This window comes from Vombatus ursinus, unplaced genomic scaffold, assembly GCF_900497805.2.
Source record: "Vombatus ursinus unplaced genomic scaffold, bare-nosed wombat genome assembly UNPS02009918.1, whole genome shotgun sequence".
Lineage (NCBI taxonomy): Eukaryota > Metazoa > Chordata > Mammalia > Diprotodontia > Vombatidae > Vombatus > Vombatus ursinus.
In genome coordinates, this window is record NW_020949696.1 from 3,925,105 (window position 1) to 3,939,315 (window position 14,211).

General features: G+C 46.7%; 1 protein-coding gene across 2 annotated transcripts in view; it reads left to right on the forward strand.

The window, feature by feature from the left end:
- Window positions 1-14,009, forward strand: part of SCAMP4 (secretory carrier membrane protein 4) — an 88,453-nt gene extending 74,444 nt beyond the window's left edge. For both annotated transcript variants that reach the window (XM_027853137.1, XM_027853138.1), the window contains exons 6-7: window positions 6,753-6,870; window positions 11,295-14,009. In XM_027853137.1, the coding sequence (XP_027708938.1) occupies window positions 6,753-6,870; window positions 11,295-11,471 (295 nt within the window). In that variant the 3' untranslated portion in view covers window positions 11,472-14,009. The remainder of the gene's footprint in view (window positions 1-6,752; window positions 6,871-11,294) is intronic.
- The last annotated feature ends 202 nt before the right edge of the window (window positions 14,010-14,211 follow it).

A 14,211-nucleotide genomic window follows, 5' to 3' on the forward strand; every position in this document is an offset into this window, starting at 1 on the left:
GAGGGAGCCCAGTCTGAGAACCAGGACACCTGTCAGCACGATCTCTGGGGGAGGCACCTACCCTGTGCCCGGCCCCATGCGGCGTGCTCCTGAGCTGCTTCTGCTCCCTGGGCCTTGGCTTCTTTATCTGTCAGATGAGGGGATCGAACGTGATTGTCTCCGATGCCCCAGGAGCCCTGACGTTCTGTTGCAGGCTTCTGGTTCTGCTCAACCGAATGAGCAGATGAAGACTTGATTCCAGCTGAAAGACGCCTGCTTAGAAATGACTGCACTATTTAAGAATCAGCCACTAGAGGGAGGGAAGGAGCAGAATGCAATGGCTGGCCTTCTATTCCTTCTTGCAGATTCAACTGCTGAAAGAATCCCTGCCTTCTGTCCTCTGTTGGTCTCCAGATTAATCATAAATTTGAATTACATGTGTGCCAGACACGAGGGCAGCCGTTTAGTTTTTAATTTTATTACCAAGTTGACTAGAGGATTTGTAAAAGTCATTTCTTTGAAAGTCAGAGGATCTGGAGTCAAATTCTGACATGGCCACTTATTTGGGACACATTTTCCTCACTTATAAGTTGAAGTGTTTGGACTTAGATAGCCTCTGGGACCCCTTCCAGCTTTAAGTCTGTGATTCCTACCTTCTGGTCAGGGTGGTAAGACACGTACAGGTAAGAATAACACAGGTTAGGATGCAGTTAACCATACAAAGAGAAAGTAAGAGCAGTCAGATGTGAGAAAACTCCATCCAGCCCAGAGGTGGATTTATCCTTTAAAGTTGTCTTGCTTTATGTAGCACCCTCTCAAGTCTGTTCACTCAGTAGACACACCATGTACAAGGTGCTGCTTAGACTTTTCAGTGGAAATGAGATAAATGAACAAGAAACCTAGAGGAAGGGGCCTCAAAAGTCCTTTACTCTAAAATGGGCCTGAACGAGAATCCCCCATCTCTTTGGGCAGGTGGTCATCTCCAGCCTTTGCTTGAAGTCTCCCAGTTGATGGGGAACATGTTTGGGACAGCTCTCACTGAAAATTTTCCCTTGTGTTGAGAGGAAGTCTTGTCTGTTCTTTTCATTATTCCTGTTCTGCCTGCTGGGGCCAAGCAGAGAAAGTCAGATCTTTCTTCCTAAATACAACCTTCCCAACTGCCCAGAAGCAACTGCCCCCCTGCCACACACACACAAATCTTCTCCACATTAACTGTCTCCCATTCCTTTAGCCCTTCTCTGTGTGGCAAGGTCTCTAGTTGTCCACCTGGATACACTTCACTTTATTGCTGTTCTTCCTAATGCACTCAGAATTAAACCTAGAGCTCCAGATAACATGGTCTTACTAGGGCAAACACCAATGAGGATGTCACATGCTTCTGGGATGCCTGCTCCATCAGTAACCAGCCTTTTCCTCTCCCTTCCTTCCATTCTCTGGCTCCCTCCAGATGACACGGCCTCCCTTCAGCACTAGCGGCACTTTCACTCATCCCTCTCCCCGGCCCCGTACGCGGTCTCAGATGGCTTCTTCGGAGCACCGAGCTTGGGCTTACAACTTACTGAAGTCCCTGGATCTGTTGTCTAGCCATTCGAGCAGGGGATGGTCTGACCCCAAGTTTAAGGCTTTACATTTTTCCTGTTAAATTGCACTTTTTAAAAACCTATTTCTTGCTTTTAAGAGGCTTACATCCCAGTTAGGGAAAAGAAAACAAGGACATGAATAACCGTAATACCACGCAAAAAGAAAAGGTGCTAAAAACTATGTCTAAAGGGCTATTTTCTGTGGAGGAGCCCTTCTGTTTTATTCCATAAATATTGTATTGAGTTCCTGCTACAAGAAAGACAGACACTGTCCTGGGTCCCAACTTTTGGAGTGTGAATGTGCCCAAGAATGAATGAATAAGCTAAGGAAAGAACATTGAGGATACAAACCCAAGTAAGCAAGACAGCTGACAGCTCTGCCCTCAGAAAGCTTCCACTCTGATAAACAGTACGTCTAGAGAGCTTGGCCAGAGAAGTCGGGGTGAATGGAGAGTGGAGTTCTAAGGGGTAATTGGTAGCCAGGGCCTTACCTGGAATGATAGTTTTGACCTGATTACTGTCCTCCAAGATAGAATTGGGGGGAGTGTTTGCACATCTGGCTGTCAATCGGTGACCCGGAAGTGGTCACTAGTCAGGGCCCAGGGTCCCAGAGGTGGAACCTTTGATTCTGGATGCAGATGGAGGCTGGAGAGTAGATGGCATAGCGTGGAGATGGCTAAAAAGAGCCAAGCAAACGATGAGGAAACCAGGTCCCAGAAAGTGGTGACTGACTTCTCCAAGGTCTCCTTGCTCTATGTAGATTCCTGATTCCCAGGCCGGTCTTGCGCTGGGCCTTGACAGGAGATGGATAGAATTTGCACAGGCAGAGAGACTAGAGGAAGGTGCTCCAAGGGGTCAGGGGTGGCTGGGAACATGCAGCATGACAAAGGTGGCCAGGCAGGAATGAGCAGGGTGATGAGAAGACCTTCCTGAGTAATAGGCAGGATCCTGAAAGGCCTGAGAGGTGGCTTAACCTGATGACACTACAGGGGGTGGGGCACCCTCCATCCTGGCTCTCAAAGGCTGGGCCCAGGAAGGATAGACCAGGAGATGATTATTTGTCTGTCACCAAAGGCCTGCCTCATCAGGTTCAGAAGGCCTTCCCCACCCACCCACCCCCCAGAGGTTTGGCCACTGCAGCCTACCAGGATGGTGGGGGAGTGGAGAGAGCGCCAGTGCTGATGGAATCACATCTCATTGGAGTAACTGGGACGCTGAAATGTTTCTGAACCAAAGAGTGATGAAATCAATAAAAAGATCGATCTGGGAACTCTGTGCAGGATCAGCAGTGACAGGGGCACCCGTTAGGAGCCTCTTCAGGTGGGAGGTGTTGAGAGCCTGTACTGGCATTGGAGCAAAAGCAGGAATCGCCACACTCGGTGACTGTGGGGCCGAGGAAGGGGAGTCAGGTAGGGCCCTTGAGGTTGCAAGCACACTACATCCTAGATAGGGACGCCAAGATTAAGGAAGTCAGAAGGGAGAGCCAGTCGTTGAGGTGGAGGTGACAGTGGACAGTGTGCTATGATTCCACCACTGGTAAGAGTTTTTTGTGGCTACGTCTGCCTTTCAGCAGTGGAGAGCGGAAAGGTTTTGTGCACAGTACCTTAGGTTAAAAAACCAAAGGAACGAACTAAATCCCTTGGGTCTCTAAGAGCAAACGATGAAGTCAGACTAGCAAACAAGCTACCACAGCCTTTCTCCTGTTGATAAGGGGAGCTGTTGGATCTGGCTGTGTACTTGATGGCTCCTCTGTTCTCCCTTGGTAACAGAAGCAGCCAGCGCTGAGAACAGCATCTGCAGCACAAACCCTGCCTAAAACTGGGCCGTCATTATTCATTTAAATGACAGTTTGCAGTTGATTCACTTGGGCTTTATTGTACATCTATTCAGAGAGCTCTGAATGCAGTCATCTTCTGAGCCTGAATTAAGGTAATAAATGAAATCTATCTTATTAGAACTGCAGAGGCTGGCTGCTCATTTATGACATTCACTTAGCAGGTAGTTTTTATTGAGTGGGAACCCAAACCTTTTGCCAAATGTAAAATTTTCAAATGAGGATGAATCAGTAGTTTCTGTTATTGCTGGCACTATAGATGGGGTTTGGGACTGTGGGTGGAATTGAGGCCAACCAACGTCAGCCAGCCACAGTCCTCGGCCAGAGGCCCCTTTTTGGAGAGTGAGTCTCCCTGTCTTGCCCAGGCGGAAGGGCAGCAGAGGCCTGATCCCATGATTGATAGGCATGGAAGCTTTGATCTGCTTTGTTTCCAACTTAAACCAGTTGCCCCTCCATAGGCAGGCTGATGGCCTCCCACATCAGTGAGGACACCACATCAGCTGTGGCCCTCCTGTGATTCAGAACTCCTGAACTCAGTCCACCAGCATCGGCCTCTCTGGTGGCCGCCATTCCAGGCCTGCACTACTGTGCCTGATCAGCCAGAAGCTTCTGCTGCAGCAAGGCCTCCAACAGAGTCCTGGGCCTAGAGATGGAGGCCCAGTGGGCAGGAATGACAGCCCCCGCAGCTCGCTCTTCTCTCCCTGGTACTCCACTGTAATAATCATAACTCAGATTTTTAGAGCACTTTGCAGTTTACAAAGTACTTGTTTCAGCTTGAAAAGTCAAACATTGAATTTATTATATATTTTAAAAGAGAAACAAGCTGTACATAACAGATTCCTTATTTCATGTACCTTCCTCTTTTTCTGTTCTGTTATGTATATGTAAATACAGGGGAGGGGGGGATTGGTGTTACGAATTTAAAAAAAATTCTCAAACAAAACAAAGCATTTGCCTCACATAAGTCCAGTGAGGCAGGTGGCATACCATTAGAGTCCACATTTTATAGGATGGAAAAACCTAAGCCCCAGAGAGATTAGGTGGATTGCCTTGGTCATATCCACAATGATTAAAGACTAGGGTTCCCGACTCTTAAAACTTTAATTTAAAAATCTGTTATCGTGAGAGCAGCTAGGTAGCGCAGTGGATAGAGCACTGGCCCTGGAGTCAAGAGGACCAGAGTTCAAATTCAGTCTCAGACCAAACACTTGACACTTACTAGTTGTGTGACCCTGGGCAAGTCACTTAACCCCAATTGCCTCGCCAAAAAAAAAAATCTATTGTCTTCTCATCTTCCCCTCCTACACTGGAAAAAAGGGAAAAAAACACTTGTAACAATACATATATTCAAACCAAACAAATTCCCCCATTGGCCACATCCCAAAAAAATGCCTGTCTCCTCCATGTCAGAAGAAGGGCAGCCAGCTTCATCTGTCCTGGATCACGGTTGGTTGTTATAGCATTGATAGAGTTCTTACGGTTTTCAAAGTTGTTTGTTGTCACGGTGTTATTGCTGTATAAATTGTTCTCTTGGTTCTGCTCATTTCAGCCTGCATCAGTTCACATAAATCTTCTCAGGTTTCTCTGAAACCATACGCTTTCATCATTTCTTACAGCACCAAGTAGCATTGTTACATTCATGTGCCATAATTTGTTTAGCCATTCCCCAAGAGATGGGGAAGTTCCCAGTTCTTCCCACCACAAAAAGAGCTGCAATAAATATTTTTGTGTACATGGATCCTTTTCCTCTTTCTTTGACCTCTTTAGGATTTTATATAGGCCTAGAAATAGTATATAGCTGGGTCAAAAGATAGACACAGCTTAGTGCTTTGCAGGTCAGAGGTCGAAATCATAATAGCTAACATTTATATAGCACCCACTATGTGCCAGGGACTATGCAGAATGCTTTACAGATACCATCCGATTTGGTCCTCACAACAACCTTGGAGGTAGACACTATTATTAGCCCCATTTTACAGGTGAGGAAACTGAGGCAAACAAAGGTTAAGTGACCTGCCTAGGATTACACAGCTAGTAAGTGCCTGAGGTTGGGTTTTAACTCAGGTTTTCTGACTCTAGGCCCCATGCTCTATCCACTGTGCAACCTAGCTTTCCAGAATTGCCCGTTGCTCCCCCAACAATGCATTAATGGGCCTGTTTTCCTGAAACCCCTCCAGCATTTGTCATTTTCCTATTCTGTCATCTTCATCAATTAGATGGGTGTGTATTGGAACCTCAGGATTGCTTTTGATTTGCATTTCTCTAGTAGTAATTTGTAGCATTTATTCATATGACTTTCAATGCCTGGGATTTTTTTTTTTTATGGAAGGCTGACTCTGTTTGCTTTTTTTTTTTTTAACTGTTTATCAGTTAGAGAATGACTTTTCTTCTTATAAACAGGTTTCTTGATTATTGAAGTCCTTGCTGCCTCATTCAAGACTGTGGTGCAGCTCTAGGACAAATATCATCCTGGAGACAGTTAGGTGGCACAGTGAGTAGAATGCTGGGCCTGGAGTCAGAATAGCTGAGTTCAAATCCAGACTCAGACATTTACTATCTGTGTGACCCCCAGCAAATCACTTAACCTCTGTTTGCCTCAGTTTCCCCACCTGTAAAATGGCAGTGATAGCAGTACCTACCTTATAAGGCTGTTATGAGGATCAAATAAAATAATATTTGTGAAGTGCTTAGCATAGTGTCTGGCACATAGTAGGCTCTTAAATGCTTGTTTCCTTCCTTCCTGTATCACCCTTTCTGTCTCTTCAGAGAACCCCTTTGTTCTCCCTGAAGCCCTACTTTCAGGAATGGAACAGACCTTCAAGATCGTGTAGTCTATCTCTCTTGTTCTGCAGATAATAAACTAGGAGGAAATGACTTGTCCAAGGCATTTGGCTCTGACTAGAGGCATCTGTCTGGGCCTCAGTTTCCTTTCATGTAAAATGAGGAGGTTGGACAAGGTGATTTCCAGAGATTGTTCCCAGTCTAATCTTTGGTCCCCCCATACCTGTTTTTCCTAGGACCTTTCCTGATGGGAAAGTAGGGTGTGTAACAAATAGGCCGGGAGGTAGACCGCATATCGTCAGTAAGTGTGGTTTCACCTAGCAGTCCCCTCACCCTCTAGTGTTCCACCCACTGAAGCCCAGATTTGGTGTAGATACAGTAGACTGGGCCAGGTGAGGTGAGGGTGTCGAACCACCTGGTTAATCCTATAATCCTCTTCCTGGCTCCCTCCCCATTCCTTTCCCTTTGTTCACACAGGCAGCAGAAGCTTCCTGCATGTCACACACAGGCACACAGTGAATGGCCCAAATTCCCCAGCTCTTCCTCTCATGCCCTCTGTCTCTCCTCCTTCCTCACAGTGGCTGGTGGTCGGCAATCTTCTTCTTCCAGACAAACGCTGCGGCTGCCGTGTTCATGATCTTCCCGGCCATCATGTTCACCCTGTCAGCAGCCATGATGTGTGTGATCCTTGTGAGGGTAAGTCTTTGGGTGTCCCTGTGGCTTTCAGGTCCCCCCAGAGTGATAGAGTGCAAACCCTCGGGAGCTTTCTTACCCTGTAAGATTCTTGTTCAGGTGCTTCCATGTTGCCTCCACAGAGGCCCTGCTTCACTGCAAGAGGCCTTCTGGGGAGGGGCGGGGAGCAGGGGAGCCTCCTCGCAGGACTGCCCTGCCTGCCCTGATGATCACACATTTCTTCAGTGTTCTTCACATGCAGCCCATCTTATCATGTATGGCATCATAGATTTAGACCTGGAAGGGACCTTAGAAGCCATCCAGTCCAGCTACCTCATTTTACAGGTGAGGAAACTGAGACACAGAGAGGGGAAGGAACTGGCTCAGGGTTGTACAGCTAATCAATACCTTGGGCAAAATCTGAACCCAGGTCTTCCTGTCTCTGAATGAAGCCTTTTATCCACTGCTCTTCACTGCAGTTTCCTTGTGCTTACCACATAACCTTTTTTATTTTTAAAATGTATTATTTTTAACATTTTTTTTTAAATTTGGAGTTCCAAATTCTCTCCCTCCCTCCAGCCCCTCCCCCACCCATTGAGAAAGCAAGCAATACAATGTCAATCATATGTGTGAAATCATGCAAAACGTATTTCCGTACTAACCATGTTGCCAAAAAATAAAGCAAGGAAAAGAAAGAAAGTGAAAAAAGTTATACTTCAGTTAGCATTCAAAGTTCATCAGTTCTCTCTCTGGAAGTGGATAGCATTTGCCATCATGAGTCCTTTGGAATTATCTTGAACCAGTGTATTGATCAGAGTAGCTAAGTCTTTCACGTTTCATCATCATTTCAATATTGCTGTTACTGTGTGCAATGATCTGGTTCTGTTCACTTTGTATCAGTTCATTTAAGGCTTCAAGGTTTTTCTGAAACCACTTCCTTCATATTTTCTTATAGCACAGTGGTATTCCATCACAATCATATGCCACAACTTGTTCAGCCATTCCCCAGTTGATCCACCACACGTGTCTTCATTGTCCTTTGGGTCACTTGCAACTTGGATTCCTTGGACATTGTGTTATTCCAAGATTTGCATCCACATAACATTTCTAAGAGAACATTCGTGTGTAAAAGGCGGGTCATTGACTGGGGAGCAGCATGGCTTTGTTAAAAGCACCACTGAGGGGCAGCCTAGGTGTGGATAGAGTTCCGGCCTTGGAGTCAGGAGGACCTGAGTTCAAATGCAGCCTCGGACCAAACACCTAACACTTACTAACTATGTGACCCTGGGCAAGTCACTTAACCCCAACTGCCTCACCAAAAAGCACTACCAAGTTTTCCACATACGGTCCCTTCTGCTAAGATTTCTTCTTCTTCTCCTCTGTGCCCCTATCATCGTCCAGAGGTGTCTGGGCTCGCATAGTTGCTCTATGGACAGGCTGTCCAGGGCTGTCAGAGACTGCACAGTTGGCATTTTTCATCCCTCTGTAGATTGCTCGATCAGACAGTCTCTTTCGTATAACAATGTTCCCATCAAGGAAGACCCAAGGTTTGAGGACACCATGGGTCCAACTGGCCACCAGCAGGCGCATCAAGAGGATCTTGCTGTTTTCTGTTGGGCCCTACACAAGCATCCTGTGGGACTGTGGCAAAATACCTGCTTCCCTGTTGGCATGGTTCACCAGATGGTGATTCAGGAGTCATTGGACAGAATTTTCCCTGTGACTGCACTTACCAAGGATTCCTGCCTGGGCCTGGACCTTGCATGGAGGACCCCCCTTGACTCCAAAGTGGTGTTTTTAGCTGCTGAGGCCCCGGGGATCGAGGGTTTTGTTTTGTAAGCCACAGACATCGGGCCCTCGTCTTGCTCTGCAGTGACTGGAAAAGGGGCCTCTGCAGGAAAGGTGTTCGCCCCAGCTAGCCTGTCTGGCCTGCTCAAATTACGTCTCTCCAAGGGTGCCTCAATTTCTGTGAAGACTATTCTTTTAAAGAGGGTCCAAAGATGAGAAAGGTCTATGGGTCAGTACCTGTTAAAATTCACTCACTTGTCTTTTTAAGCATTACTATAATTTGAGATTTCTTTCCCTGTCTTTTGACATCTTCTTTCTGAGATGACTTTTGCTTTTGAGAGGGCCTGAGGTGTCAGGGTCCCTCTGTGGCAGTTCCTGTGTCGCTGATGATAAAATTATGTTGTCCGAGAAACCTGGATGGATTTTGTCCATTTTACATCTATTGGTTGTCCTGGCAGTTTCATCTCTGAGCACTCTTGGGATGATGTGGCTCTTTTGGGTCTCATGCCAGACTTTCTGTAGACCCACTTTTGGTTCCGTTGCTCTGGAATATGGTTCATTTGAGCCTGGTGACTAGCTCCCCTCAATGACTTTCTCCTCATTTATCTTGGTTTCAGTTCTCTGTTAACCACTTTTGGTCCTGAAGATAATTCTCCTTGTTAGGGAAAAACAGAAGCAGAAGAGGAGTTGGGTAATTCTGTCTTCTTTCCTCCCTTATTATCATCAGTCCCGATCCTTTTTTGTTCTTCTGCCTCTAGTCCAGTTTCCAAAAAAGCCAGTGGCCTTCAGTGCTCTAGCTCTGGCTCATCCTGGCCTTTAGCACTGACGTTCTGTCAGGGCCATTATGTTCTTTTGTGTTCATTCTCTGTCAGCTGCATTCCCTTTCATTTTTCTGTATATCTCTCTTTAAATAAACTCTCAAATTTCTGGACCAGTTCCCTACCAGCACACCAGCCTCTCTAGACAATTCCGCCTTTTCTTCTTCACCACAATCATTTGTGTTGCATCATCAGAACTTCCTGCTTGAGAGCATCTCATCTGTTCAGCCTCTCGAATCTGAGGCCAGGGGATCCCCACTTTACTTTCATCGGCCTCTTTGTTGAGTCTGGGAGAAGCATCAGGGCAGGCCCAGCAGGTTCCCTCTTCGTTTATTTCAGACTGAGATATCGTGGTCCCTGGCTCCCAACACCCTGTTGTTGGAAACTTGGTCAGCAGCTCAGTCTGAGTGGCCCTCAATAGAAAACTCTTTGGTGGTTTCTCCCACCTTCAGGGAGATGAGATGTGTTATTGGTCCGCAGCAGACAAATTGTCAAAGGATATGAGCAACTAACTTAAAAAAAAATAGAAAATAAAGATTGTCGATAAATGCTTAATATATATACATATATGTGTATATATGTGTGTGTATAAAAATATTTGTTGACTTAAACTGCCTCATTAAAAAATTGAAGAAAGGCAAGTTACATGATGCTGGTTATCACCTCACATACATCAATCAAAACTACAGAATTCAGGGTTTCCAGAACTTTGGAGAAACAGGTACATTTCCATTGCCCATTGGTCCAGTCTTTCTGTAAGCCCCGTGTGACGGTATACAAGAAAGTCATAGAATTGATGAGGCTCCGTCCTAAGCCTTTTCTTTTCTCTCTGTACTCTCTCACTTAGTGATCTCATCAGCTCCCATGGGTTTAATTGTCTCTATGCAGTTCACTCCCAGACCTATATGCCCAACCCTAGTCTCTCTCCCAGGCCATAGCCCTGTATCAGCAACCACCCGTTGGACATTCTAAACTGGACATCCCAGAAGCTTCTCAAACTTTGCATGTCCAAACAAAATATTATCTTTGCCCCAGAAATCAGCCCTTGACCAAATTTCCCTGTTTCTTTTGGGTACCACCAGCCTCCACATTATTCTCCTCATTAGACTCCTCAGCTCCCTTGCCTCCCTTCATCCAGTCAGTTGCTGGATCTTACCATTGCTATGTCCAGAACATCTTTGAACCTGTCCCCTTCTCCCTACTCCTGTGTCATCCCCCCAGCCCTAGTCTCCTCTCACCTGGATTGTTACAGTGGTCTCCTAATTGGTCTTGCAGCTCCCGACCCCTCCTTTCTCCAGTTTACCCCCTACACAATTGCTAAAGTGATTTTCTCAAAGTATAGATGCTGACCGTATCATTCCCCTATTCCATAAAATTCCATAGTTCCCCATTGTCTCTGGAAAGTTCCTCCAGTTTCTAAAGCCCTTTACATCTGCCCCCAGCTTACCTTTCTAGCTTGATACATGATTCCCATTTTCTGCAGTTGAGTCAGACTGGCTTTCTTGCTGTTCCTTTCCCGACTGACCACGTCCTGTCTCTGTGCTCGGAGCACATCCCTTCCTCACTCCCACCACATTTTCTACATGAGCCTTTCCTGACCCTGTCTTCTTTGTGTTTGTGCACACCCCCACCCGCTAGCACTAAGTGCAGGACTCTGCATACAGTAAGCACTTAGTAAGTCTGTATTGTCATAACTCCTTTTTTCTATGAAATTATTTACTAATGATAATCTGCATGAAGTTGAGGCCATTGAGTATGTGGGCCAACACCGAATGGACTCCAAAAACAGAAGGAGGAGCTTCTCCCTCCTGATGCCCTTCCTGTGTCCCATCTTTCTTGCAGGTGCACAGATTCTACCGTGGCTCTGGGGGCAGCTTTCAGAAAGCCCAGGATGAGTGGACCACCGGCAGCTGGAGGAACCCACCCACCAGGGAAGCACAGTTCAGCAACTTCTCAGGCAACAGCCTGCCCGAGTACCCCACAGTACCCAGCTACCCCTCTGGGAGCCACTGGCCTTAGATGGAGCCCGGGGGCCTCTGCCCCTGCCTGGTGCCCCGCCATGGCCAGCACCTTCCTTTTGCTAATCTTGATTTGAAAGTTGGTTTGCATTTATTCTCCCCACCCCCTCCCCCATCATCCAGTGGGGGTTGGAAAGGGGGAAAGGTTATTTTACTTTTCTGTGGAAGAGGCCAGCTTCCCCAGCAATGAGGCTTCCTTTGGAGCATCCTTTAGAGTTTGGCACATAACATTTATCTGTGCCTGGCTGCCAGTATTTGTTCATCTCACTTCAGTCACTTTGCTGTCACTGGCCAGGGAGCCTTCTGCACCCAGCTTACAGCAGTGACAACATGGCTCCCCTAGAAAGGCTCTGTTACTAATTGGCTTCATTGACCTTGGCCATTCTTACCCTGAGGCCCTCCTTCTTCCTCTTCTGTTAAGCCCATCAGAAACCCCAGACTCAAAAGGAGTCGTGGGTTGGGGGCCCTCGCCTTGGACACCCCCTCTTTCTCACCCTGACAGCTGAGCAGGAGTCAGGTTCAGACAGGCTCTGGGGCCAGCAGCACCCCCCCAGGAGCCAGGAAGTGAGAGAACTGAGATTACCTAAGGCAAGACTGAGTCAGCCAGATGCAGCCCTGTTGGCAAAAGAGCCTGATTTGCAATTACTCCGCATTAAAAACCATAAAGATTATTTGAAATTCCACCATCCCCCGAACTTCTCCCTGCCAAGGTGCATAGTGCACACGTTGGACTTGCCAGCAGGGGAAGATTGCGTGGCAGGGGGACCTCCTCAGAAGATGCCGCAGACTGGTCCGTTGCCTCTGTCTTGGGCCATCGTGGTCAGCCTCGATCAGACCGAATCACTCTTTTAGGCGACTTCTTGTAACCAGTTTCCAGATCATCTCTTAGAAGCCTCTATAACTTCACCCTAGACTAATAACATAGGAAGCTCATGGTGCTTTTGTATTGATTTGGTTAGATTTGGTTGCAGGGGGGCAGTTTGCCAGGACCAGGAACCTTCTGCAAAGACAGATAAACTGAAATCCCTTCGTTGGGTGAATTGGTGGAGAGTGGGTGGGCATTTTCTGGGAGTATGAGGGCCTTCCTCTCTACATTTGAGGAAAAATAAAAAGATAAAGGGAAAACGGTTCTTTTACTGAAGTCAGGCTAGGGAAATTGCATATTGGTGCACGTCTACTGCCTATGTCCTGACAAATACCGGACTAAAGTCAGAAAAAGATTCCTCACCCTTGGAGGCCTTTTCAGGAAGTGTGACGGTCTTCCTTTTTCACTTACAAGTTTGCATTGCAATTCCCTTTCTCTTAACCAGTAATATATTTGGGGCTGCTGAAGGGTTCCCAGGAACACAATATAATCTTGTCATCTCCCTTTGATTTTTCTTCCAGTTATTGACTCAGGTTTGGGGCCAGAGTAAGGAACTGGGCCAGTTTGTAATCTCTTTCGTCACAGACCCGGCTTTCTGCCACGGGGATCCCCAGACACTATGTGACAGGTTCTCACAAACCCAAACGAGAAGACCAGGCTGGGGTTTTCTACAAACATGATTCTCATACGTTCATGACAATGCTGCAGCTGTCTCCTGGTGCAAGAGCCTCGAATGGAAGGAACCAGGGAGGCCAGGGGCTTCTCCCCAGGCCTTGGAGATGGTTGGTTGGCTGTAGCCTAAGAGGTGTGAGGCTGCCCCAAAAGCCGAGCTCTCTGCTGGGTTGTTTGCTTCCCCATTGTCACCTGCAGCCTTGCCCAGCAGGGCACACCCTCGGAGGGCACCGCACTGCTCTCACACATTGACCTTGCCCTCAAGTGAGCTTTCAGTGGAAAAGAATTACTACAAGTCTATGTGCCTTAAGAAAGAACTAGAAAAAACTTTTTTTTTGTAAGATTTTAGGTGACAGGTTTTGTCCCCCTCCTTTTGGTCAGTTCTCACATTTTCCTGAAGGATTTTGTAAACATTTACAGAACTGAAGTTGACAGGTAGTCACTCAGATCTGTGGGACACCTTTGTTAACAGGCCAAAAACCAAAGTTCTTTAACTTTTAGCACAACAAAGGCTCCCTAAGATTTTTGTTCCTGAGATGTCCGTGGCTTCCCCAGAACAGTCGTAGCCTTCATTTCCTCTCGATTCCTAAAAGATGATGGCTGCTTTCCCACTTCACTCCTTTGTAAACACAGAGACTGCTGCCGTGTTCTCCCTCCCCTCTGTCTATGTGATGTGCACAGAACGAATGTTCCAGGTGACTGCCGCCCCTCTCTCTCTCCAAAGCGGGCAGACCACGTGGCCTCTCAGTGCAGAACACTGGCTTGAAGGACACTGTGTAAACCATCGTGGCTTATTTTTGTACTTAATTTTTTAATCTATATTTCTATTAGACTTGTATGGAATTAACCCTGGGTGAGGGGAAAATAGCTTTTGGAGTTAGCCAACGGGTTTGTTTCCTCTCCCCTCTTTTGCATCATGTTATATTGTGGTGGTTTTTGTTATGCGAAATCATCCTTAAAATAAATCCCTTTTTCTGCATCAGACGGATGGAGTCAGCTACAGTAGTGGTGACCGTGTTTTTTTAACACATGCATGTATTTGTTCGAAGGAAAATGAACAGAGGAAGGCAGGAATCAGGCGGTGCAGAGATGGGGTAAAGGAACTAGGCCTGTTTAACCAAAAGACCAAGATGGGTATGGGAGAGTTCTCTTCACCTAGGGAAGGTCTGTCCTAGCGAGGATTCGCTTTATTCTGCTCAGCCCG